The sequence below is a fragment of the Saimiri boliviensis genome, chromosome 21, assembly GCF_048565385.1.
Source record: "Saimiri boliviensis isolate mSaiBol1 chromosome 21, mSaiBol1.pri, whole genome shotgun sequence".
Classification (NCBI taxonomy): Eukaryota; Metazoa; Chordata; class Mammalia; order Primates; family Cebidae; genus Saimiri; species Saimiri boliviensis.
The window spans coordinates 24,852,042-24,879,865 of record NC_133469.1 but is presented as its reverse complement, the minus strand read 5'-3'; the positions used below and the strand labels follow the sequence as shown (position 1 = coordinate 24,879,865).

Here is a 27,824-nt window from a genome sequence, read left to right as displayed (position 1 = left end):
GCCGGACGTGGGTCCCCCTAGCCGACCTGCGAGATGGTCGGCTCCGAGGGCGGGGCCACCTGCGCGCTACGCGCGGAAGGAGTTCGCGCGGCGACTGCAGGGTCGGCGGGCGGGGCGACGCCCTGGACGGCGGTGGCTGTGCTGGTTCTTCTCTTTCCCAGCCCGGTGAGCCGCGCCAGCACCATGTCGGCCTACCCCAAAAGCTACAATCCGTTCGACGATGACGGGGAGGACGAAGGCGCCCGGCCAGCCCCGTGGAGGGACGCCCGGGACCTCCCCGACGAGCCCGACGAGCCCGTGGACAGGCAGCAGTACCTGCGGCAGGAGGTGCTGCGCAGGGCTGAGGCCACGGCCGCCAGCACCAGCAGGTCCCTGACCCTCATGTACGAGTCCGAGAAGGTTGGGGTCGCCTCTTCCGAGGTGAGCCTGGGGCAGGGCTGGTGTGGACACGCTGGTCTCTGCGTTGTCAGACGGAGAGGAGAAATGTTTTGCTCACGGTCTTTTGAGAATTCTCGAGTTGCCTGGCATAGATTCTTGCACCTTAGTGACTCAATGGCGTGCAACAGTCTGTTAACTATGTAAAGGCATGTGCATCTGGAGTACTTGAAGAGGGCAGTTAACCCCAGAAATCTTCCTTAGTTATTAGTCTACTTAGTTAATTTTTTTTCTTACGCCTAGTTCACAGGTAAACTCCAGATTATTTTCTGTCCAGGTGAGTAAAAATTCAGAACAGTGGGCCTGGGTTATAGAAATGGAGAGTCCTTTTCTTCGACATTATTTCCTGGGCAGAAGTCCTGTATGAGGTTTATGGCTGTTCCTCCGGGAGTGAGCCAGTAAGAGAGGACTCTGTGTCTGCAAGTGTCAGGTGATACCTTGAAGAATCGGGGCAAGTGGTCCACAGGTTCTTCCCACATCATTGACCACATCTTCACCTAATCAGTAGAGGTATTGAAGTCCCGTCTACCCAGGCAGCTGTGGAGTTGGCCAAAACCTGAATTTGGTTGAATCCATGGCCTTACCTTTACTTCCCAAATCCTAGACACATAGTGTGTGGGTTAAAAGTCTATTGCTGCAACTCATCTTAATCAGTTCTTTCCAGCTTTAGGTTTCAGAGAGTAGTACCTTCAATGACAATTATTCTTTTTTTTTTTTTTCTTTTTGAGATAGGGTCTCCATCTGTCGCCCAGGCTGGAGTGCAGTGGTGCAATCTCAGCTCACTGCAACCTCCGCCTCTCGGGTTCAAACAATTCTCCTGCCTCAGCCTCCCAAGTAGCTGGGACTACAGGCAGGCATCACCACACCCGGCTAAATTTTTTTGTATTTTTGGTGGAAGTGGGGTTTCTTCATGTTGCCCAGGCTGGCCTCGAACTCCTGACCTCATGTGATCCGCCCGCCTCAGCCTCCCAAAATGCTGAGATTACAGGCGTGAGCCAAGAATTATTTTTTATTTATACACCACATTCTCTCTTCAGCCTACTAATGAAACAGTTTTGTTTGGACAGAGAAAAAAAAAGTTTAAAAAAATGTAATAAACCAGGCATGGTTGCACTTCTGCAATCCCAACAATTTGTAGGCCGAGGTAGGCAGATCACTTGAGCCCAGGAGTTCAAGACCCGCAAACGAAACTCTGTGTCTACAAAATGTAAAAATTAGCCAGGCATGAAGGTATGTGTCTGTGGTTGCTGCTACTCAGGAGGCTGAGGCATAGGATCGCCTGAACACAGGATGTCAGGCCTGCAGTGAGCCATGTTCATGCCACTGCACTCCAGCTTGGGCGACCGAGCGAGACCCTATCATTTCCCCTTGCTCTTTTCTTGGGTTACTTCCCTTTCCCACCTCTTCCTGTTAATGTATCCCTCATTGATTCACCTCCCTGTGTTTAGTGTTTAACCATTGTTGGTTTTTTAGTTTTGTTTTTTTTTTTGAGATGGAGTTTCACTCTTGTTGCCCAGGTTGGAGTGCAGTGGCGTGAACTCAGTGCGCTGTAACCTCTGCCTCCCAGGTTCAAGTGATTCTCCTGCCTCAGCCTCCCGAGTAGCTGGGGTCTGCCACTACACCCAGTTAATTTTTTGTATTTTTAGTAGAGATGGGGGTTTCATCATGTTGGCCAGGCTGGTCTTGAACTCCTGACCTCAGGTGATTCATCTGCCTTGGCTTCCCAAAGTGTTGGGATTACAGGCATGTGCCTGGCCTTTTTTTTTTTTTAAAGACAAAGTCTCACTCCGTTGCCCAGTGTACCCTGCTAACCACCCCACTTAGACGGGTGCCTCCTGGGTACCCAGCACTGTGAAACATGCCAACACAGGACAGATTTATGTCAAAGATGAGGACTTTACAAGTAGTATTAGGTTAGGAAGATCATAATTCAGTCCCAGCTTGGCAGGAAAATGTCTTAGTAAGTCACCTCTAGTGAAGAGAACTGCCCTTCTCCTACTGTGAAACCTGGCAAGGTTTGTTTCTCACAAAGGCTCAGGCCACAGGCCATGACCACCAAAGAACAGAGGAGAAGTAGTCTGAGCAGGGCAGGTCCCACCAGGCTGACCTGGTAGGTGCTTTATAGAACCACAGGGAGACCTGTAAGCCACTCATCTCTTTCTCTATTTGGTAAGCGTGGTTTCTTCTTTTATTTTCCTAAGGTTTAATTGTTATGAAGAGATGTTCTAATCACATGGTTTAAACTTCAAAAAATACAAAATGGGGTAGCCTTCCCCCACTTTCCTCGCTATCCTCCCTCTACCCCTAAGGCAGCCAGTCACCTTCCCTCCTTCAGTGTCTTGGGGAGATAACGTTGTGGATAAAGACAGGGTTTTTTTTTTTTTTTTTTAAGTGTTCTATACATTCTGGTCTGCGTGTGCTTAATTGGATAGAGGTTGTTCCACACTAATATGTAATGAGCTGGGCTTTCTTTATGGCTGTGTTGTATTCCTTTGAACAAATGACTTCTCTTTATGCAGCCAGTTCCCTAATGATAGGAATTAGAGGACTGACTGCGTAAATAGAAGTGAGTATATGCTGGAAGAGGTCTGGAATGTCCAAATCTAGTTCCCATACGAAATGTGTTTCTAAACTGCTGAATCAAAACACAGGTTCAACTCGCTTAGTTGAACAGAGGCATTGAGGTTGTTGAGTCTATTTGCATCCTACTTGGACACAGCTTTTGTAAATTCTTACATTCTTTCTTTTTTTTGAGACGGAGTTTTGCTCTTGTCACCCAGGCTGGAGTGCAATGGCGCGATCTCGGCTCACCGCAACCTCCACCTCCTGGGTTCAGGCAATTCTCCTGCCTCAGCCTCCTGAGTAGCTAGGATTACAGGCACGCACCACCATGCCCAGCTAATTTTTTGTATTTTTAGTAGAGACGGGGTTTCACCATGTTGACCAGGTTGGTCTCGATCTCTCGACCTTGTGATCCACCCGCCTCGGCCTCCCAAAGTGCTGGGATTACAGGCTTGAGCCACCGCGCCCGGCCATTCTTACATTCTTTCACCACTCCAGTGAAGGAGACCCACCTGCCCCGGACCCTCCGCTTCCCCTCTTGTAGCTGAATTTACTTCATTGAAGTTTTCTGGGGCCTGAGATCTCAGTTCAGGGGAGTCCAGCAACAAACAATAGACCAGGGTTTGAATGGCTGGCACAGTAACGTCAATGGAAAGGGGCAGAATTTGGCAGCGCTCAAACGTGATGCACTCAGCAGCTACCGCCAGCACATCCTCTACACCAGGCGTCCCCAAACTACGGCCCGCGGACCGCTTGCGGCCCCCTGAGGCCGTTTATCTGCCCCCTCGCCGCACTTCAGGAAGGGGCACCTCTTTCATTGGTGGTCAGTGAGAGGAGCACAGTATGTGGCGGCCCTCCAACGGTCTGAGGGACAGTGAACTGGCCCGCTGTGTAAAAAGTTTGGGGACGCCTGCTCTACACCATCTCGTGCAGGGGCCCACCCATCTCTGTCCTTCCAGCTTACAACACACCCACACTGGCATTCAGTTCAGAGGTGGGAGAGAGGAGAACACCCCTCCTATCCCAGGAGCAGAGGCCATCAAGATGTCCCGGGAACTGAGAGCAGACACATTGCCACAATTCTCAGAGATACTGGTCTTGGAGCAGCCCATTCCAAATGAGGGGCCCTATGGACCAGAGCCACCCCTCTGAGGCAGTCTGTGGTGATGCTGATGCAGCTAGAGTTCTTAGCAAAAGCTGACGGATGGGGACAGGCAGCCACTAGATTAAGTAATTTCTCTTAATTTGTAAATGTCAGCAGTGGAAGAGGAGCAGTCTCTTGCCCATGTCTTGCTCAACTAACCCCACACTTTTCAGCACAATGTCCTTAAGCGTCATTGGCGCTCCTAAAATAGTTACCAAATGGATAGGTGACCTAGGGAAGGAAAGGGAGGAAGGAGGGAACAGAAGATTGCCTGAAATGGGAGGAGACAGTGGGATGGAAAGAATGCATTGAGCTGTGTGCCTCGATTGCAATGCCTGTCCTGTGACCAGGAAATGCATCCCTGTGCATGTCAGGCTGTGTCTTGCAGGTGGGAGTCTGGTAGAGAAATGGCATTGAACCACATATTCACCACTAAGTCTGTCCTGGATTTATTTTAAATTAATTTTTAGTCAACTATCAACGATTGCATTAGACCACCGATGGCCAGGCACGGTAGCTCATGCTTGTAATCCTAGCACTTGGGGAGGCCAAGGCAGGTGAATCCCTTGAACCCACGAGTTTGAGATCAGCCTGGGCAATGTGGTAAAACCCTGGCTCTACAAAAAATACAAAAATTAGCTGGGTGTGGTGGTGCACGCCTGTAATTCCAGCTACTCAGGAGGCTGAGGTGGGAGGATCTCTTGAACCGGGAGGTCAAGGCTGCAGTAAGCTGAGATCATGCCACTGTATTCCAGCCTGGGTGACAAAGTGAGATCCTGTCTCCAAAAAAAAAAAAAAAAAAGGAATTAGACCACTGATCCCAGGCCAACTTGCTGGCTTGTTGGCTGTAACCGGGCATCTCCTGAGGATGGGCTGGTCGTTTGAGTGTGTGGCTGTATCTGCTACTCCTTCCTGGGCACATCCACTCATGGTTGCCACGTTGTCCCAAGGGGTCTTGCTTTGCTGACCAGGAAACACCCTGTGAGAAGCTGAGCAGCTGTCTGCTATATGGCTTTCTGCCTCTGAGCTGTTGTTCTCAGAGTGGGAAGTGTTGTAGGGAGGTGTTTGGGGTTCCCAAGACCACTCTCAACTTCAGTGATTCACTGGAAGGATGCGTAGAACTGTTATACTTGTGGTGATGGTTCCTTACAATGAAAAGATGCAAATTAAAACCATCAAATGAAAAAAGTGCATAGGGCAGCATCCAGGGGAATCCAGGCACAAGCTTCCAGTTGTCCTCTCCCCGTGGGGTCATGTGGACAACACTTACTTCTCCAAGCAGTGTGTGACAGACAACACATACAGAATATTGCCAACCCTCACTTAACCCGGGTGTCCAGAGTTTTTACTGGGGTCTGTCACATAGGCATGACTGAGTATAGTCTCCAACCCTCCCTAGAGGTCAAGCTAATAATGTGAAGCCCAAGGCCACCATCATATATCACATTGTTAGCCTGGCCTAAGCTTAGGCTCACGTAAACAAGGACAGTCTTATCAGGCAGGATATTCCAAAAACAAGGAACCGGCCTGGGGCTAGACCTTTCTTTGGAATGCAGAGTGTGTGGACATCCCAGACCTGCTGAGCTAGCCTTTTACTCAGCCCCAGGTCAGCCTGCACACAGGCAGTGAGGGGCACCAGCACTACTGCCTCTGCTCTTGGTGGTTTTTCCTGCACCCTAAGACCCGATTTGTCTCTGAATCCACCCCATACTCCGGCTGCCGCAGTCAGACAGAGCCCAGAGTTTGAGCATGTGTCTTGGGTGCTCCTGTGTCCTTGCCAGGGCTTGTGCCTGTGCACACTCCTTTGGGAAGGGAGAGACAGATCAGATATAAATTTCAAATTTCTAGATGTGTTGGCTGCAAATTGGGATCCGATAGTCACTGCTACCTTCTGAAGGCCTTAGTGACATCAAGTTCCCTGCCGAGTCCTGTGGGTAACCCTGCCCACTCCCCATACAGTTCGTCTGCCCCTACACAAGCTGCACCCTCTGCCTGGTGCCCTTGCCTCATCCCAACTCTTTGTTGTGGTTTGTTTTTAAGAAAACTAAGTCCATCCTTCCTTCAAGCTGCTAAAAAAAAAAAGAAAGAAAAGAAAACTAAATCCAAATGGACAGGACCCCCAAGTTTTTGACTGCCTAACTTCTCAGTCTTTTCTCCAACCTCAGCAGGGAACCTCCCTGACTCCCACCTTAAGCTGGGAAAAGAGTCTTCTGGGAGCGGGTGACTGTGCGTGTGTGTGCGCGCGCGCACGCGCACATCCACACATGCACACACAATAGCTTTATTTTCTGCCTCCTCGACGAGACTGTAAGCTCAGTGAAGCAAGGACCCATCTGCCTTCCTTGGACTCCCAGCACTGCAGTGTTGTCAACGAAAAGCTCAGTTTGAACCTCACTCATCTTGCCCTCTTGTCAGACTGTAAACACTCTCAGGATTGTGGACCCTTGAATCCCTAGCATCTGGAAGGGTGCTTGGCAGAGAGCAGGTGCTCAGCACCTGGGGGCAGAGATCTCGCAATACCTGTCACTGTGTGTGTGTGTTTCAAGGAGTACTCTGCCAGCAAGGAAGCCCTGACGCCTTCAGGCCCTCACAGTGCCCATGACATGACCTCACTTCGGGCAGTAGATGTCCTCACAGGGTCTTTGTCTGTCTTCTGCTTCCCCCTGCTCTATTGGAGATCCCTGCTCTTGACAAAAAGGCACAAACCAAAAAGTTGAGAAACTCCCTCTCTCTCTCATCTCTTGGCATGTATCACCAGCCCAACCAGACCCTTTCTCTCACCATCTTTTTTTTCCAGTTTAACTTTAGAGAACTCTTGTTGGGGCTAAGGGGAGTAAGAAGTAATGCTTAGTAATCACCTGTAATGCTTAGTACTCCCTGAAACAAGGAAGCACTTTCCATGTGAGTCCTTTACGCCAAGGGCACCTACGGTGCTCACTCCCCTCACAGCACTCAATTCCCTTCAGGGACTTCATTCTTCCAGAGACAGATGGAGAAGACGCACCGTGGCTCCACAGAGGGCAGGTATGAGCATGCCTTAGGACCCAGAGCAGTTGAGGCCTGTCTAGGTGATAGCTGTGGCGCAAGCAACTGCCTGGCTTGTGCTTACAGACTGTCAGTGTTCTCTTCCCTGGTATTTTGGTGTTTGCTCTGTCAAGCCCTTCTTCCTCATTGGCTGGAACTAGGTCACAAGCACATTGAGTCCGGTCATTTCCTCTGCCTTCCAGGGGTGGATTTTAGCAGAAGAAACGGCTCCTCCCTTGCTGGCCTCATGACCTCGGGTGAACACTAGCTTCCAGCAAACAGAAACTTCCAGAGACCAGAGCAGCACTCCCCTGGCCTTTCAGCCTCACGTGCAAGACAAGCCACCCTCACATATTTCTCTGTGCTTCTAGCTAAACATCTAAATCAGCTGTCTGGTTTCCTTAACAGTAGCGCAGACTGAGAGTTTGAGAGAACATGTCACTTGTGAATAGGAGAAAATAAGTCCGTACTGGGGAAAGTAGCTCTCCAAATTGAGATGAGAACATCAGGAGGATGCGTGAGTGGTCATGGGTTGGTCCTGATGGGAGGAACTCACCATCAGGGAAACCGATGACCCTCCTTCTAATGTGACTGCTGCAGAGCCTTGGCCATGCCTTCAGCCCCCAGTCCCCAGCTTGGCTGCTCTGAATGTCTTTCCAGCTACAGAGTCTTCCATCTTCTGTAGCCTGCAAAGCAAGCTGGAACTGGACTGTCAGAAAAACATAGTTGCTGAAGAAAATCCCTTTAATCCTAATGTGTAGCTCTGCCTTATTCCAGAAAAGACCATAGTATGGACATGAAGATGATAAACTTGAGGTGATGGAAGAAGCAGAAATGCCAAATACATTAGCAGCTCCTTTTTCTTTTGAACACTAGCCCTTGCAAGATTTGCTTGATATATTGAGTGACACGGTCCAGAAAACATTTTTCTTTTTACTTAAAAAAGCCTGATGGTTTGTTTAGATATGTCTTGTGAACTGGGGAAAAACATAAATGTTGGAAACTGTAAAATTTGTCAGTTCTAAGTTTATTTCCAGCAAAAGTTAAAGTTTAATAGTAAATTCAACCAGTGTTTTAACTTTTTGTCTGTACGTTATGTTTTTAAATTTCACTTACTAAACAAAGGACTCCGGTTACACATTGATTCCTTAAGGACTCTAAGGAAGCCACGACCATTTATTTATAGTTGCATTTTGCGCTTCGGATTTCCAGGGTGTATCTTTAAAATTTTTTTGACTTTGTTTTTAGGCATCAAGAGAGAATATCTCTAAAAAGCAATTGCATAGTTAGTGTAATTGCTAAGCCACAGGGTGATGCATGGGTAGCAGACTTAGAGGAAGGCAGCTGAGGGAAGATCAGGAGAAATGAAGCTCAAGAGCCTTCAGGCTGGAAAGACAGCTCACAGATGGGCCACAGCTGTAGATCAGTCCTGAACTAGGGACTGAAGCAAGTTTGTTATGAATAAAGGAAAGTGGTAGAGTTGATGTTGTGGTGAGTGAGTATTTTCACAACCAGAACCATCAGCTCTGGAGGGACCATCAGTTGTCAGTGTGGCCACAGAGCATCACTCACGTCTCCACTGGGCAGATTTGCAGAGACTCAGCAGTGAACAGAGCAAGTCCCTGCCTTGCGGAGCTCATATGCCATAAAGAAAAGAGGCTGGGCGCAGTGGCTCACACCTGGAATCCCAGCACTTTGGGAGGCTGAGGCGGGTAGATTCCCTGAGGTCAGGAGTTCAAGACTAGCCTGGCCAACATGGTGAAACCCCCTTCTCTACTAAAAATATAGGAAACTAGCTCAGCGTGGTAGCAGGCGCCTGGAATCCCAGCTACTTAAGAGACTGAGGTAGGAGAATCTCTTGAACACAGGATGTGGAGGTTGCAGTGACAATCTCTCAGCCTGGGCAACAGAGCAAGACTCCATGTCAGAAAAAAAAAAACAAACAGAAAAGGAGGTGGAGAGGAGGGGTGGTGGTTAGAAGGAGTTCTCCTTTAGGGAAGATGTCTGGGAAGGCTTCTCTGAGACAGTGGCCTTTGAGTGGAGACCCTAGCTGGATGAGGGATGAGAGGCTGAGCTATACAAGTATCTGGATAGAAAGCATTACAGGCAGAGACAGTGGTACGTGCAAAGGCCTTGGGACAGGGTCACCCATGATAATAGGTTTTAAAGCTGGAACTGTGGGTAGGCTGGAGTCAGACACTAATAGGGCCCAGAGAGGACACTGGTCCCTGAAATCGAATTTGAGGATTTGACCATGGCGAGGAGGTTGAGGTGGCCCAGTGGGAACTTTCTAAAGGAAGAATATAAGAACCAGAGTCCAGGGGTCAGTGCCAGGCCCAAGCCTATGAGGGTTCCCAGAGTTTAGCGGCCAGAGAGAGTCTGGTTCCAGTTCAGGCCCTGGACTCTGCCTCACAGGTACACTGCCATCCATGTTTTGTTTTGTTTTGCTTCTGAGACGGAGTCTTGCTCTGTCGCCCAGGCTGGAGTGCCATGGTGTGATCTTGGCTCATTGCAACTTACGCCTCTTGGGTTGAAGCGATTATCCTGCCTCAGCCTCCTGAGTAGCTGGGATTACAGGAACCTACCACCGTGCCCGGCTAATTTTTGTATTTTTAGTAGAGACGGGGTTTCACCATGTTGGCCAGGCTGGTCTTGAACTCCTGACCTCGTTATATGCCCGCCTCCGCCTCCCAAAGTGCTGGAATTACAGATGTAAGCCACCACACCCGGCTTCTGCCATCCATCTTAACATGGTGCCATGAGCCAACCTCTCAGGGAAATGGGGTCACGAACAAATGAGGAAAGCAAGCAGAGGTAGGGCAGGGAGGGAGAGGCAAAGGAACTTGTTGGAAAAGGTCGTGTCCCCTCACAGACGAGAGCACCCACCTCCAGATGTGCCCACTGAGAGTTTCTGAAGTGGCTGCCGCTCCTTGCCTGCCCTGGGGGAGAGATCACAGAAAGCTATAATGCCACTGCCTCTTGGTTTCCCCAGGAGCTTGCCCGTCAGCGAGGAGTCCTGGAGCGCACAGAGAAGATGGTGGACAAGATGGACCAAGATTTGAAGATCAGCCAGAAACACATCAATAGCATTAAGAGTGTATTTGGGGGACTTGTCAATTACTTCAAATCCAAACCAGCAGAAACCTCAGCTGAACAGAATGGCACCCTCGTTTCCCAGCCCAACAGCAGGTGAGTGCATCTTCTACCATCTGGGTATAAAGGAGCAGAAGTGGGGTGTAGTGTAAATGACTAAGACTTTCACACATCCGTGCCATGAAGGGATCCAGCAACTCTTTAAGTTACTCATCGGGGCATTTGTCCTCAAACATTGTGAAATCAGGAGCTATTCTTCCCTGTTCCTATGTTCATTTGTTTGACATCTAGTCTGTCAGTTGCTTCTCCAATAATTGTGACCCCGCTACTTTGAAAGAGAGGGTGTTCACCTCAGAGAGCGTAATCAGCACAAAGTGACTCATTTACATAATTTTTGCTTTAAAAAGTCTTTAGAGCCTGGCATGGTGGCTCACATCTGTAATCCCAGCACTTTGGGAGGCCAAGCGGGGCGGATCACAAGGTCAGGAGTTTGAGACCAGCCTGACCAACATGGTGAAATGCCGTCTCTACTAAAATACAAAAAATTAGCTGGGCATGGTGGTGCATGCACCAGTAATCCCAGCTACTCAGCAGGCTGAGAGAGGAGAATTGCTTGAACCTGGGAGGCCGAGGTTGCAGTGAGCCAAGATTGTGCCACTGCGCTCCAGCCTGGGTGACAAAGTGAGACTCTGTCTCAAAAAAAAAAAAAAGTCCAGTGGCTCATGCCTGTCACCCCAGCACTTTGGGAAGCCAAGGTAGGTGTATCACTTAAGCCTAGGAATTCAAGACCAGTCTGGGCAACATAGTGGGACCCCTGTTTTTACAAAAAGTATCCAAGCATTGTGATGGACACCAGTAATCCCAGCTACTTAGGAGGCTGAGGTAAGAGGCTTGCTTGAGGCCTGGAGGTCAAGGCTGCAGTGGGCCATGATGGTGCCACTGCACTCCACCCTGGGCTACAGAGGGAGACTCTGTCTCCAAAAAAAAATTAATTAATTAATTAAAAAGTCATGTGTCTATAGTCCTAGCTACAGGGGAGACTGAGGTAGAAGGATTGCTTTAGCCCAGGTGTTAGAGACTGGAGTGAGCTACAATGGTGCCATTGCACTACAGCCTCAGTGATAAGAGTCTCCCTGTCAAAAAAAAAAAAAAAAAAAAGGCCGGGCGCGGTGGCTCAAGCCTGTAATCCCAGCACTTTGGGAGGCCGAGGCGGGTGGATCACGAGGTCAAGAGATCGAGACCATCCTGGTCAACATGGTGAAACCCTGTCTCTACTAAAAATACTAAAAATTAGCTGGGCATGGTGGCGTGTGCCTGTAATCCCAGCTACTCAGGAGGCTGAGGCAGGAGAATTGCCTGAACCCAGGAGGCGGAGGTTGTGGTGAGCTGAGATCGCGCCATTGCACTCCAGCCTGGGCAACAAGAGCGAAATTCCGTCTCAAAAAAAAAAAAAAAAAAAAAAAAAAGGCCAGACATGGTGACTCATGCCTGTAATCCCAGCACTTTGGGAGCCAAAGTGGGTGGATCATGAGGTCAGGAGTTTGAGACCAGCCTGGCCAATATGGGGAAACCCCGTCTATACTAAAAATACAAAAAATTAGCTGGGCGTGGTGGTGTGCACCTGTAGTCCCAGCTGCTTGGGAGGCTGAGACAGGAGAATTGCTTGAACCCAGGAGGTGGACGTTGCAATGAGCCAAGATCACACCACTGCACTCTGGCCTGGGTGACAGAGCAAGACTTTGTCTTCAAAAATAAATACATAAAAATAAAAAAAATTAAAACTAAAGAATTAAAATCAAAAATAGGTAGAAATTGCTTTCCTCAAGTTTTGGCTCAAAATGTAATAAAAAACATGAAATTTTGGCAGACTTAAGTGTTACATGTTCAAGGATAAAGAAATGGAGTTTCTGCTAAAATAGAGTACTACCATTGGTATTTCAGATGATTGTGTCTGTTTTTATTATAAAAACAGTATGACCATATTGCAATCTATACTATACTTACAACAACACAAAAATAGAAAATTTTATTTTCCTCCTTATTCAGTTGTATTGTTCCTCCTATTGTTCCTCCTATTTTCATAGTTGTAATCCTAGTATTCTTTTGGTTTGGTAGCCTTTTTCTTCCATTTAACCCAGAAAAAATGTTTGCTGTTATGGGATTACTCAGGTTCCCTAACGCTGCCCCCACATTTGATTGATTGATTGATTGATTGATTGGTTGATTTTTGAGATGAGTTTCGCTCCTCTTGCCAGGCTAGAGTGCAATGGCGTGATCTTGGCTCACTGCAATCTCTGCCTCTCAGGTTTAACCTTTCTCCTGCCTCAGCCTTGCAAGTAGCTTGGATTACAGGTGCCCACCACCACGCCCAACTAATTTTTGTATTTTTAGTAGAAATGGGGTTTCACCATGTTGGCCAGGCTGGTCTCGAACTCCTGACTTCAGGTGATCCACCCACCTTGGCCCCCTAAAGTGCTGGGATTACAGGTGTGAGGCACTAGGTCCAGCCTTTTTTTTTTTCTTTTTTTGAGGCAGAGTCTCACTCCATTGCCCATGCTGGAGTATAGTGGCACCATCTCAGTTCACTGAAATCTCTGCTTCCTGGGTTCAAGCAACTCTCCTGCCTCAGCCTCCCGAGTAGCTGGGATTACAAGCATGCACCACCATGTTTGGCTAATTTTTGCATTTTTAGTAGAGACAGGGTTTCTCCATGTTGCCCAGGCTGGTCTCGAACTCTTGACCTCAGATGATCAGCCCCCACCTCGGCCTCCCAAGTGCTGGGATTGTAGGCATGAGGCACCATGTCCAGCCTCTCTCTTTGTTTTAATTCTATAATTTTATTTCTTTTTTAAGAGATGAGGTCTCGCTATGTTGGTCTTGAACTCCTGGCCTCAAGCAGTCCTCCCACCTTGGCCTCTCAAAGTGCTGGGATTACAGGCATGAACCACCACGCCTAACTGCAGAGCATTTTTTTTTTTTAATGCATCACTAAGGTACAGTAAAAATGCATGCATTTTAAGTGGAGAGCCAGTGAATGTGAACCTGTGTACAGTACTGTGGCCACCACCCAGATCAAGATGTAGGGTGTGGTAGGGAGGAAATTAGATAATTACTTCAAGCTCAGAGTGGGGCTTGGGAGAAACCAATGTCAGTAGCAAAGCTGGTGGTGATAGCAGGAAGAACAGGCAGGTGAAGCCATCAAGACTTAGGGAGAGGGTTAGGCGTGGTCGCTCATGCCTGTAATCCCAGCAGTTTGGGAGATTGAGGCAGGAGGATCACTTGAGCCCAGTGGAGCAACACGACAAAACCCCGTCTCTACAAAAAACACAAAAGTGAGGCTGGGCATGGTGGCTCATGCCTGTAATCCCAGCACTTTGGAAGGCCAAAGCGGGTGGATCATTGAGGTCAGGAGTTGGAGATCAGCCTGGCTAACATGGTGAAAACCCCTCTCTACTAAAAATGCAAAAATTAGCCAGGCATGATGGCACTTGCCTGTAGTCTCAACTACTTAGGAGGCTGAGGCAGGAGAATCCCTTAAGCCTGGGAGGCAGAGGTTGAAGTGAGCAGAGATTACACCACTGCACCTCAGCTTGGGTAAGAGTGAGACTCTCTCTCAAAAAAAAAAAAAAAATCACACACAAAAATTAGCCGAACATGGTGGTACATGCCTGTGGTCCCAGCTACTCCGGAGGCTGAGGTGGACCTGACCTTTTTGCATAGGTGGGAGCATCACCTGAACCCAGGGAGGATGAAGCTGCAGTGAACCACGATTGCACCAGTGTACTCCAGCTTGAGTGACAGAGTGAGATCCTGTCTCAAAAAAACAAACAAACAAAAAAAGACTTAGGGAGAGGAACCTGCAGGAAGTATCTGTAGAATTGGCCCTGGGAACCTGCAGGCCTCAGTGAGTGCCCTTGGGAGGCACTAGCTAAGGTTATAAGAGTTGGTTTGTTTTTTTGGCTCAGCCACAATCACCATTCTGGGTTTTCCAGTTCCACCGTAATTTTAAATATTTGTCATTTCCCTCCAGTTGTAGTCTTTGTTTTTTTCAATACTCACATCAGAAAGTGTTTTATTTATTTTATTTTATTTTATTTTTGAGACGGAGTTTCGCTCTTGTTACCCAGGCTGGAGTGCAGTGGCGCGATCTCGGCTCACCGCAACCTCCGCCTCCTGGGTTCAGGCAATTCTCCTGCCTCAGCCTCCTGAGTAGCTCGGATTACAGGCACGTGCCACCACGTCCAGCTACTTTTTTGTCTTTTTAATAGAGACGGGGTTTCACCATGTTGACCAGGATGGTCTCGATCTCTTGACCTCATGATCCACCTGCCTTGGCCTCCCAAAGTGCTGGGATTACAGGCTTGAGCCACCGCGCCCGGCCCAGAAAGTGTTTTATATCCTAATCTTTGGCCGCATTTAATTGCCATAGAGAAGGTAGGATGCTCATTTGTTTTGGACTTACACATCCTCCATGTACAGACTCAGAAGCAGAGTAAGCCCTTGAAGGAGTGGGAAGCTGGCAAGTTAGTGTCTAGCACCTTTCACATCCTTCCACATCCTGCATGCCTCTTCACAAAGGCTGCTTCTGGGGCTCTTGGAGGCCCCTACATCTCTGAACATAGCTATAAAAGCCATGAAAGTCCTGTGGCTCCAGGGAGAGTTTTGTTTTTTTAAAGCATCTTGGAAACTCAAGGACTTCCCAACAGAGACTTCCCATCAGTGAGGCAGCCATAGTTATTTCAGTGATTTGGGCTTCAAGGTCCCCCAAAGTCATGTAACTTGCCTGGCCTTCTGCCCCTAGATAAGCCCCAATCACTTGTTAGCATTCTTGCCATCCCTTAGTAAATTCAAGAAAGCAAAACTTTCACCCACGTTCTGCAGTTCTGTGGGGGTAGAAGCTGCAGGCTGCAGGAATGCAGTCTGTCTGTTGGAAGATGTGGGGGAAGCAGACAGTCCACAGGGCTGCCGTGGGGGCCCAGAGGAAAGGGAGGTTGGTCCTGGGAGCAGAGGAAGGCAGCACAGAGGACCTGACCGTTTGCAGAGGGTGAAGGTTTTGAGGGAAACCGCCAGTTGAAGGAGGGGGTTGGTGCAGACACAAGTCAGTTAAAGCACAGGGGAAGCTGGGATGAAGGAAGTTGTTGGCCATTTCGAGGGCCTAGCAGGGCCAGGCGAGGTGGCCCACGCCTGTTATCCCAATATTTTAGAAGGCCAAGGTGGGATGATTACTTGGGTCCAGGATTTCAAGACCAGCCTGGGCAACATAGTAAGATCCTGTCTCTACAAACATAAACGTGTTTTGTTTTGTTTTGTTTTCTTTGGAGATGGAGTCTCACTGTCATCCAGGCTAGAGTGCAGTGGTGCAATCTCTCCTCACTATATCCTTCATCTCCCATTATCTTCCATCTCCCAGGCTCAAGCAATCCTCCCACCTCTGCCTCCCAAGTAGCTGGGCCTACAGGCATCGCTACCGTGCACAGCTAATTTTCATATTTTTTTATAGAAACAAGGTCTCACTATGTCGCCCAGGCTGGTCTTGAACTCCTGGGCTCAACTGATCGTCCCACCTCAGCCTCCCAAAGTGCTGGGATTGCAGGTGTGAGCCATTGTGTCTGGCCCACTTAAAAGCTTTTAAAATAAGTTTCTCCGAATCAAACTTGTATTTAGTCATGCATTTCCTGTGTACATCGTTACCACACGAACCGTTTGGCCTTCTCTGAAGTTTTGTCTCTTGGGAAGCCCTGTTTGTCCTTGCTGGCAGCTTTCCATGCTGCTTGTTCTCATTTCCACTTAAAGCTCATGCGTTCCTGTCACAGATTTAAATACCCCTAATTTGAAATTCTCTAACTTATGTAAGACTTGGTTTCTGACCAGGAACCACCTTCTTAAACTTCTCTTTTTTTTTTTTGAGATGGAGTTTTACTCTTGTTGCCCAGGCTGGAATGCAATGGCACAATCTCAGCTCACTGCAGCCTCCACCTCCTGGGTTCAAGCAATACTCCTGCCTCAGCCTTCCAGGTAGCTGGGATTACAGACATGAGCCACTGCACCCCGCTAACCTTCTCTACCTTCTTATCACTTCTCTCACTGTCCCTAGAAATTAGCTTTCTTGGCCGGACGCAGTGGCTTACACCTGTAATCACAGCACTTTGAGAGGCCAGGGCGGGCAGATCATGAGGTCAAGAGATCGAAACCATCCTGGCCAACATGGTGAAACCCCATCTCTACTAAAAATACAAAAATTAGCTGGGCATAGTGGCATGCGCCTGTATTCCCAGCTACTCGTGAGGCTGCGGCAGGAGAGGTGGAGGTTGCAGTGAGCTGAGATCGCGCCACTGCACTCCAGCCTGACGACAAAGTAAGACTCTGTCTCAAAAAAAAAAAAAAGGCAGAAGGAGAAACTGGGTTTCTGGGATACCTGGAGGGTGGGTGGAGGGTGGGATATCAAGAGGGCATTTGTTGCCGGGCACGGTGGCTCACACCTGTAATCACAGCACGCTGGGAGGCTGAGGCAGCAGATCACCTGAATTCAGGAGTTCAAGACCAGCCTGACCAACATGGAGAAACCCAACTCTACTAAAAATACAAAATTAGCTGGGTGTGGTGGGGCATGCATGTAATTCCCAGCTACTCAGGAGGCTGAGGCAGGAGAATCGCTTGAACCTGGGAGGTGGAGGTTGAAGTCAGCCGAGATCATGCCATCGCACTCCAGCCTGGGCAACAAAAGCAAAACTCCATCTTTAAAAAAAAGAAAAGAGGCCGTTTGTTTTGCCTGGATTGCTGGGAGTAGCACTGTGCAGGAGGAGGGCTAAAATTGCAAGTAACCATGGTTCCCAGCTTGGCTGGTGAAGTGGTCAGGCTGCTGTTGAGATGGAGAAGAGCAGGCTGTTGTAGAGGTACAGCTCCTAGCTGGAGGCACCTGCCACACCTTGGAGGGCTCAGCAGGATGAGATCGAAACCATCCTGGCCAACATGGTGAAACCCGATCTCTACTAAAAATAGAAAAATTAGGGCATCAGGCACAGTCTAAATGACTTTGAGTTGCAAGAGGTGTCCCTTTCTATAGCCAATGTTAGGAAACTAGGCCATGGAGCAAAATCAAAGATATCTTATAGGGACTTACGTGATGAGAAAAAAACATATTTTCACAACTTTTTGGTGATAAATTCAAAATATGAAAACAGTGAAAAGGCTGGACACAGTGGCTCATGTCTGTAATCCCAGTACTTTTTGAGGCTAAGGCAGGAGGATCACTTCATTTCAAGGAGTTTAAGACCACCCTGGGCAACCTGGCAAGCCCCATTTCTACAAAAAGTTTTAAAAAATTAGACCTGGCACAGTGGCTCACACCTGTAATCCCAGCACTTTGGAAGGCCAAGGCAGGTGGCTCACTTGAGGTCAGGAGTTCGAGATCAGCTTGACCAATATGGTGAAACGCCATCTCTACTAAAAATACAGAGCATTCGCTGGGCATGGTGGCATGCATCTGTAATCCCAGCTACTCAGGAGGCTGAAGCAGAAGAATAGCTTGAACCCAGGAGGTGGAGGTTATAGTAAGTTGAGATCACGCCACTGCACTCCACCTTGGGTGACAGAGCAAGACTCAGTCTCAAAAAAAAAAAAAATTTTTTTTAAATTGCCCAGGTGCAGTGGCTCACACCTGTAATCACAGTACTTTGGGAGGCTGAGGTGGGCAGATCACCCGAGGTCAGGAGTTTGAGACCAGCCTGGCCAACATGGTGAAACCTCGTCTCTACTAAAAATACAAAAATTAGCTGGGCATGGTGGTGGGCACCTGTAGTCCCAGCTACCTGGGAGGCTGAGGCAGGAGAATCGCTTGAACTTGGGAAGTGGAGGCTGCAGTAAGCCAAGATCATGCTACCGCATTCCAGCCTAGGTGACAGAGCATGACTCTTGTTTCAAAAAAAAAAAAAAAAAAAAAATTTCGCCAGGCAGGATGGTGAGTGCTTGGTCTCAGCTACCTGGGAGGCTGAGATGGGAGGATCACTTGAGCCTAGGAGTTAGAGACTTCAGTGTTTGCGCTGCTGTACTCAAGCCTTGGTGACAGAGACCCTATCTCAAACAACAACAAAAACAGTAATAGTTGAGTACAGTGTTTTGATAATACAAGTGCACTAATGAGAAGAATGAAACCCTTGAGGTTCAAAGTTCATCATCTGCGGTTCAGATGGTCATCTGTAAGGCCCTTCTTTGCTCATGGTCATATAAAAACAGGTGAAATTTTGTTATGTCTATTTTACCACAATAAAAATACCTTGAGACTGGGTGCAGTGGCTCATGCTTGTAATCCCAACACTTTGAGAGGCCAAGGTGGGTGGATCACTTGAGATCAGGAGTTCAAGACCAGCCTGGCCACGATGGTGAAACTCTGTCTCTACAAAAAATACAGAAATTAGCCGGACATGGTGGTATGCACCTGTAATCCCAGCTATTTGGGAGGCTAAGGCAGGAGAATCACTTGAACGAGAGGCAGAGGTTGCAGTGAGCCAAGATCATGCCACTGCACTCCAGCCTGGGCAACAAAGCAAGACTCCATCTCAAAAAAGGAAAAAAAAAACAACTGGGAAATAATACAAAAACAAGAGGTGGGCCAGATGTGGTCGGCAGGTCATTCACTGTTTGCTGACCGTGGTCTAAAGTACCCGTTTGGTTGTTTCATGTGCTTTTCATCTGCCTGGTCCCAGAAATCCTGGTTTCTCTGAGAGAAGGGGGCCACCCAACTCAGTGCTACTCAGTGCTGCAAGGTCTCACTGTGTTGCCCAGGTCTCACACTCATGGGCTCAGGCAGTTCTCCCACCTCAGTTTCCCAAAAGGCTGGGATTACAGGCATGAGCCACCACACATGCCTTAGTTGCCACACTGCTGAGGCAGGTGTTATCTAAGGCAGGGATATTTGTAAGCTTATTGCACAGCCAACTGTGCTCCTGAGAAGCTGTTGAAATCCCTACTTTGGTCAGAAGGAGTTTGGCACAGGGGAAGCATTTGATTTTTGGCACACAGGCATTATGTGAAAAGATTGATGACACTGTCATAGGTGTTTTTCCTTTTAAAAATTTTTACCTTCTTTGTGAACTTTTATCCAAAGATTGAAAGAAGCCATAAGTACAAGTAAAGAACAGGAGGCCAAGTACCAGGCCAGTCACCCAAACCTTAGAAAGCTGGATGATACAGGTGAGTGGATCTGTGTGCACACCCACTTTTGAATTCTTGGGGGAGACCTCTAGGTTTGGCGTTGGTCCTTGGGAGTCAGTGGCAACCTCTCTGGGGAGGTGGGCTGGGGCCCCAGCTGCTGGCATCACCCATGCTGGCCAAAGGGCCTTAGGGACCCAGCATGCTCTCGGGGACCTGGGGGGTGTGCATTGTGGTGGGGTACCTCTCTCTTTCTCTCCCTCCATAGAGGGGAGAATAAGAAAGTGGGGGCCTGCATTTGATTGAAAATGAGCCTGCCCAGCCGTGCAAGGTAGCACATGCCTGTAATCCCAGCACTTTGGGAGGCCGAGGCAGATGGATCACCTGAGGTCAGGAGTTCACAACTAGCCTGACTAACATGATAAAATCCCATCTCTACTAAATACAAAAAAATTAGCTGGGCATGATGGCACATGCCTGTAATTCAAGCTACCTGGGAGGCTGAGACAGGAGAATCACTTGTACGTGGGAGGCGGAGATTGCAGTGAGCCGAGATTGCGCCATTGGACTCCAGCCTGGGCAACAAGAGTGAAACTCCATCTCAAAAAAAAGAAAAGAAAATGAGCCTGCCCACCATCGGTTCCTGCCTTGTGTTGCTCTGAGTTGTTCCAGCTGTTTCAGCAGTAAAAACCCCTTTGGTAAATAGAATAATGGTCCCCCAAAAGTTGTCCATGTCCTAATCCCCGACCCTGTGAGTGTGTTAGGTTATATGGCAAAGAGGGAATTACAGTTGCAGATGGAGTTATAACTGCTAATCAACAAGCTGGGGAGATTATCCTGTGTTGTCCAGTTGGGTCCATTGTCATCACAAAGGTCCCTTTTAAGTGAAAAGGGAAACAGAAGAGAGAGCGGCAGAGTCAGAGATCTGAAGATGCTGCTGGTCTTAAAGATGGAGACAGGGGCCACTCGCCAAGGTACGCAGGTGAACTCTAGAAACTGCAAAAGGTAAGGAATTAGATCCTTCCCAAGAGCTCCAGAAGGAGTGCAACCTTGAGGACACCCTGACTCAGCCCAGTGAGACCCACATTGGACTTCCAAACCCTAGAACCGAAAGACAAGTTTGTGGTCATTTGTCACAACATCAGTGAGGGACTAATACAGCCTTCAGCCCAGGCAGGAGGAGCAGCAGCCACATGGACAAGGTGTGCAAGACAGTGAGTGTTGATCAAATCATCTCACTTGTATCACGTGATAAGCTCAGAAACCATTCCTTATCTGAAAATGAATTTAAGACTCCTGGGGCCTCCTCCAAAGGCCCCCCAAAAGCCAGGAAATTGAAATTGGTGCTGGAAACCAAAGGGTTACTGTGCTGCCTTCAAGAAGACAACACACCTTGGAAACCCTGGAACTTACCATGGTTGTGGTTGATGCAGCTGAGGAGAGACCAGATGGAGGAAGAGCTGGGAGCAGGAGAGACTGGCATCATCAGCACAGTTCAGTCTGGAAATGCAAGTGGAGGAAGTGAGTGTAAATTGAAAGGCGAGGGCTGGGAAAACCCACCTCATCATACCCTGGAGAAGTGGCGCAGGACACTTCACCCAAGACACAATTTTAAGGAATTAAAGAGAGTTTTCTTTTTTTTTTTTTTTTTTTTTTGAGACAGAGTGTCGCTCTTGTTACCCAGGCTGGAGTGCAATGGCGCGATCTCGGCTCACCGCAACCTCCGCCTCCTGGGTTCAGGCAATTCTCCTGCCTCAGCCTCCTGAGTAGCTGGGATTACAGGCACGCGCCACCATGCCCAGCTAATTTTTTGTATTTTTAGTAGAGACGGGGTTTCACCACGTTGACCAGGATGGTCTCGATCTCTCGACCTCGTGATCCACCCGCCTCGGCCTCCCAAAGTGCTGGGATTACAGGCTTGAGCCACCGCGCCCGGCCTAAAGAGAGTTTTCATTTGTGTGGTATATATTAACTTGAAAGACTGAAAAAAAAAATCGACAGTTTGCAGAATGGTTTCAGTTGGTTGATGCTGGAGGAAATATGCAAAGTCTAGAAAGTGACATTTCCCTAAAAGAGATAACTAGGATGACAGGGCTTTTCTGTGTGCATTTAGAAACTAAAGTTCATTCAAGCTGAGAAAGATAATTTTAGAAAAGAAGAAACTGAAGTTCGAGGAAGATTTCTTGGGGCAAATGTGTGTTAACATTTCTTTTTTGCTTGTTTCAAGTGAAAAGATAGCGTAGAAATAAATTTTAGAAAAAAAGCAAAATTACCCATACTTCTATTTCTATAACATAACAATTAGTATTTTTAGACCTTGTCCACAGCCTGTGTAGTTTTGTGTTATTGCAGTTCCACTGGTATATCGTCACTTGTGTGACTCTTTTCTGAGCTTGTGCACCAGCTTCTGAGTAGGTGACCCTTAGGTTGAGGGTCTTCGATCTCCCAAGGACTGAGGGAGAGCAGGAACCCTCCCTTGCCCTGTGGAAGCGTCTCGCCTGGCCCATGAGCCTGCCCCATACTCCTCCATCATCCCTCTGGATGGCCTCAGAACCAAACCCCTCATTCCTTCCACCCATTTTTCAGATGAAATTGTTTTGGGTATATGAAACAGCATTTGAAGAAATGTCAAGTAACTGCTCTCATGGTGTTTACTTCTGAACTTAGACCCTATCCCCAGAGGGGCTGGTTCTGCTGTGAGTACTGATGCTTACCCGAAGAACCCACACCTTCGAGCCTATCACGAGAAGATCGACAGCAACCTAGGTAAGACTGAGCACCGCACCAGCTTCTGTAAGCCACTGTCCTTCAGGCAGCTCACACCAAGCACAGCCCCTGCATCAGGAGCCTACAGCTTCAACTCCCTCACCACACATCACATCTCACACTAAGCCAGGTCCATTTTGCCACTTCACTGTCTCTGGAATCTGTCCACTTCTCACTATTTCCTACTTCCAGCCCAACTGAGCCATTCCTACCTCTCACTTTCATGATAGCACCCAGGGACCCGGGAGTCCCTGAGAGGCCATCGAGTGTATCCTGGACATGACCGCTCACTCCATTTTTCCCATTGGCCACTCAGAGCCCTGTTTTCCTCCTCTGTGAAACGGGCCACCTCTGAGAACAATGGGACAGTTACCCGAGCCAGAAAGTGCCTGGCCTGGTAAGAGTTAGCACTAGTGTTGCAATTGGCAGTTTGGCGACACAGGCTCCAGCATGATGTTTCAAAACAGAAGGGGGTGCAGGGGGCTGAGTGCGGTGGCTCACGTTTGTAATCGCAGCACTTTGGGAGGCCAAGGCAGGCGGATCACCTGAGGTCAGGAGTTCAAGATCAGCCTGACCAACATGTGAAACCCCATCTCTACTAAAAAGACGGACATTAGCCAGGTGTGGTGGCAGGTGCCTGTAATCCCAGCTACTCTCAAGGCTGAGGCAGGAGAATCGCTTGAGCCTGGGAGGTGGAGGTTGCAGTGAGCCGAGATTGCACCATCGCACTCTGGCCTGGACAACAGAGTGAAACTTCTTATGAGGGGGTGAGGGGGCATATTCTTCCAGAACACTCTCATGGAACCCACACACACTCACAGTGCAGTCCAGGCTCTCTCTGCCTGCCCTGGTACCTTCTGCCCTCATCACCTGCAAGCTCGTGTGAGATTTCTGATATGAGTTATTTCTGCCTCGTGACCCCTATCTGCCTGGAGTGGCCTCCTCGCAACTCTCTGCAGGCTGGCTCCTTCTCCTGTCAGTCTTGCATTAGTGTGGCCTCCTCTCCCCATCTTTTGGGGCCCTTGTGTTTCTACGGGGCTGCCCTGGTCATTTGTGTTGTGTATCTGCTGATTTGCCTGCTGTCTTCCCACCCAGACTGCAGATTCCAGGCAGCATGGGAGTGTTTCCATTTTGTCACTACTTTACCTGGGGTCCAGCAGGCAAGCACTTAGTAATTATTTTTTGTTTTTTGTTTTGTTGTTCCTGGTGTTTTGTTTTGTTTTTGAGATGGAGTTTTGTTCTTGTTGCCCAGGCTGGAGTGCAATGGCGGAATCTAGCTCACAGCAATCTCCACCTCCCGGGTTCAAGCGATTTTCCTGCCTCAGCCTCCCGAGTAGCTGGGATTACAGGCATGTGCCACCATGCCCAGCTCATTTTGTATTTTTAATAGAGACAGGGTTTCTCCGTGTTGGTCAGGCTGGTCTCAAAATCCCGACCTCAGGCCCGCCTTGGCCTCCCAAAGTGCTGGGACTGTAGGCATGAGCCATCGGACCCAGCCAGTGATTATTTTTTGAATGGAGAAGTCAGTTATTTGAAGTTCAAGTAGGTACTGGCTTGCGGGCAGTTCCGTGTCTTTGTTCTAGGTAGTGTCTCAGACTTGCTGCCTCCTCTTAGCGCTGCTCCATGAACAGAAATCTCCCCCATAGTGACCTGGGTCACCCTGTCAGTCTCCCAGCCCCTGTTTGGAGCTGGCAAAGTGAAGGGGAGAAATAATAAGATTCCCTCCCCCCGCCCTGCCCACTGCTGTAAAGATATCTAGTGGGAGGCGAAACTGAAACCCATGAGGATGCACATGGAGTGTCTGCGCACAGGCTTGCTCCTGCTCACTCTCTGGGAAGCCCCAGACAGCCGCCTCCTCCTTCTCTTTCCTGGACTCTGTTCTCCAGAGCCAAAGACTTCTCTGAGGTAGAAGGTGTGTCTGCCCAGATCTTACTACTCCAGAGAAACCCAGAGAGGCTTGAAAGCCCTTTGTCCTTCACAGGAGAAAGGGAGTGGTTAGAGCAGGTGGTATGGTTGGTGCCTGCTGGCAGGAAGTGGGAGAAAGGACACTGATGAAGGATACTGAATTCCAGGAGACAGGACAAAGTGCTAAGTACTGCCCGCCACTAGGGGTCTGAGGGTGCACATTTGGCACTATGGACTTGCAGCTGAGCAGGTCCTGACAGGACGAAGTCTAGAGTAGGAGGTAGGCCAGGGCAGAAGGGCGGGTGGCTGGTTCAGAGCTTGGCCCTCCAGCCCTGCTGACACAGGCCAGGCCAGCCACTCTGGTGGGGCAGGGGGTGTTGCCTTTGCTCACACTCTTCCTGTCTTAACACACCCTCCCTGCTATTTCTAGAACTCAGGCAGGCTCTCGACTCCAGTGCCCTTGCCTGGTTGCTTTACATTGTCACACATTTTATCTTAGCCTCACTGTTTGCTTATCCTTTGCTGCCCTGGCTGCCAGTGAGCTTCCTCCTGAGGTCTGAGGCAACCACAGGCTCTACTCCATGGAGCATGAGGCCATGAGTTTCAGTAAGCTCTAGAAGCAAAGAGCTGAAGACTATCTTTTTTTTTTATCAATTTTTTTTTTTTTTGAGACGGGGTTTCGCTCTTGTTACCCAGGCTGGAGTGCAATGGCGCGATCTCGGCTCACCACAATCTCCGCCTCCTGGGTTCAAGCAATTCTCCTGCCTCAGCCTCCCTAGTAGCTGGGACCACAGGCGTGCGCCACCATGCCCAGCTAATTTTTGTATTTTTAGTAAAGACGGGGTTTCACCATGTTCACCAGGATGGTCTCGATCTCTTGACCTCGTGATCCACCCGCCTCAACCTCCCAAAGTGCTGGGATTACAGGCTTGAGCCACCGCACCCGGCCTTTTTTATCAATTTTTAAATTATATTGTTTTTCTCTTTCTTTTTTTATTGTTGCTTAGGCCAGTCTCCCAACTCCTGGGCTCAAGCAATCCTCCCATCTCGGCCTCCCAGAGTACTGGAATTACAGGCATGAGCCACTGTGCCTGACCTGAAGATTATCTTTTTATTTTTGTCTTTCTTTTTGAGACAGAGTTTTACTCTGTCGCCCAGACTGGAGTGCAGTGGCCCAATCTCAGTTCACTGAAGGCACTACCTCCCAGGTTCAAGCAATTCTCATGCCTCACCCTCCCAAGTAGCTGGATGTGGTGGTATGCACCACCACATCCAGCTAATTTTTGTATTTTTAGTAGAGATGAGGTTTCACCATGTTGGCCAGGCTGGTCTCAAACTCCTGACCTCAAGTGATCTGCCCACCTCGGCCTCCCAAAGTGCTGGGATTACAAGTGTGAGCCACTGCACCTGGCCTATCTTTTTATTTTATTTTTTGAGATGGACTCTTGCTCTGTTGTCTAGGCTGGAGTGCAGCACGTTGATTTCAGCTCACTGCAACTTTCTCCTCCCAGGTTCAAGTGATTCTCCTGCCTCAGCCTCCTGGGTAGCTGGGAATACAGGCATGGACTACCACACACAGCTAATTTTTGTATTATTTAATAAAGAACCATTGTTGGCCAGGCTGGTCTCGAACTCCCAACGCCACGCAATCCACCCACTGTGGCCTCCCAAAGTGTGAGGATTACAGGTGTGAGCTGCCGCATGTAGCCTGAAGACTACCTTTTTAAAAAAACTCATTTCACTTAGATTTGTGGTGCCAGTGCTAGTCATTTGTGTATCCTGATCTTTTTTCACTTAGTGTTTTATATTTTAATCTTGCAAATAAGAAGGCTTACAAAGCACCACCTCTTCTCCCTCCCCGCCTGGCTCCTTCCTGGCTGCTGTTCTTAGTAAAAAGGCAGAAAGCAGCCCTGAGCATGTCTCCCTACCCCACCATGCACAAATACACAGTCACAAACCTGGGAAAAAGGCTTTTCTCTTTACCTTGATATAATCAGTTAAGTCAAGACTCATCTCTGCAGTAAGTGCAGTCCCACCAGGCGACACAGATTCCTCGGCATGTCTCTCCTCCTTACCCACACCATCGGGAAGCATTTGCAGGTGCCGTGACTGTGTTTGCTCAGGGCTGTGTGTCATTTCCTTCCCCCACAGATGAGCTGTCCATGGGACTGGGCCGTCTGAAGGACATAGCCCTGGGGATCCAGACGGAAATTGAGGAGCAAGATGACATTCTTGACCGGCTGACAACCAAAGTGGACAAGTTAGATGTCAACATAAAAAGTACAGAAAGAAAAGTTCGACAACTCTGAAGACGGATGGATTTCCACTCTGTTGTGATGAAAAAGATTTGAAAGGTCTTTTTTTGAACTTCCAAGAAATTTCATTTACTATTTTAGTATGTAAATTAATGTGTGTTTGCAAATGTTAGAGTAGATCTTAAGACATTTTGCGGTTATAAGGAAGTGTTTGTTCCACATTTTCCTAGGGTTAACACCTTGCCAAGTTCTTCCAGCAAAATGCTTAGAGTTTTAGTCTGAGCACAATAGCCTGGCCCTGCATATCTTGGGCATTTGATTACCAGATGGGAATAAGAAGAGTTGCATTTCTCACTTTAATGAGCGTATGGAAAGATGCAGACGGAATTTCAGTCTTGCAGCCACGAGCCTCTATTTCTTATTCCTAAGCCTTACCATGAGTCAGAGTGTTAAGGAGGCATGTGAGCCAGTCATTCGGTAGAGGAAGGTCCTTCCCACACCTTTGTTTAGGAGTCGTCATTCACACACATGTACACATGCACAATCACACACACACACACACGCACACTCTCCGAACACATCTTATACTTTCATCTCCTGGAAAGGATCAGTATTAGAATGGGAAATGGAGTGTGTTATGTTCTTTGCTCTTTTGTTGGCAGATGTCCCCACTTCCCTCCAGCCCCCCATCCTTGGCATGCATGTTAGTAGAGACCAGTGCTACTCACTGTGACTCCTGGAAATGTGCAGGGAATTGGCTGAGCCCCTCTTCCCCATGTGCTCTCATCTGGAACTCTTCTTCTGTGATTGGGAACAGTTCTTCCACTGGCTTGAGGCTGCCAGGCTGACCGGCAGGGGCACCCAAAAGAGTGTGTGGGAATGGAGTGTCACACAGATGTGGCTGTGCAGTGGTCTTCCTCCACCCCTCTTGAGAATCACCATTAGGCAGGCCTCAGTGGGACAAATGTTTATTTAGTACCTGGGGTGTCCTGACCTGTCCAGCACTCCCACCCACTCTTCTGCACTTCCTGCAAGGTAACTTGAGTCATCACTTACTCCTCTGCCACCCAGTTTTAGGACTGGAACTCTACAAATGATGCTGACTTTGTATAGAAGGATTTGGGTAAGGGGGAAAAAGGCCCAGATACCATTTTAACTGGCCCAGTTCATTTTCTCCTACCATTTTACAAAAGGAATCATTTAGAAACATCAATTAAAACTTAATTTCTTTGTGTTAGTACATCCAACAAAATAGTTGGAGCCCCAGGCCCTTGTCTTTTTAAAAACCAAAATATTTTAAAGATGGCAAAAGCGATTGATTTTAATAATGAGATAGGTCACTGTTAAAAATAACAGTGCCTTTGACCTTAAAACATGGTCCTGCCCATGTGACCTGTGCCATTTCCCAGTACTTTCCTCTATAGTCTGCAGCCTATAAACAGTGGTCCTTCAAAGCAAAGGAGACCTCTAAGTGCTGCAACAGCACATTCATT

General features: G+C 48.4%; 1 protein-coding gene across 1 annotated transcript; it reads left to right on the top strand.

The window, feature by feature from the left end:
* Window positions 1-42: 42 nt before the first annotated feature.
* Window positions 43-27,047, top strand: SNAP29 (synaptosome associated protein 29). Its single transcript, XM_003942701.4, has 5 exons — window positions 43-420; window positions 10,158-10,354; window positions 19,362-19,447; window positions 22,073-22,171; window positions 26,228-27,047. The coding sequence occupies exons 1-5, from the start codon at window positions 184-186 to the stop codon at window positions 26,383-26,385; spliced, it is 777 nt and encodes a 258-aa protein (XP_003942750.4). The 5' UTR covers window positions 43-183; the 3' UTR covers window positions 26,386-27,047.
* Window positions 27,048-27,824: the final 777 nt, after the last annotated feature.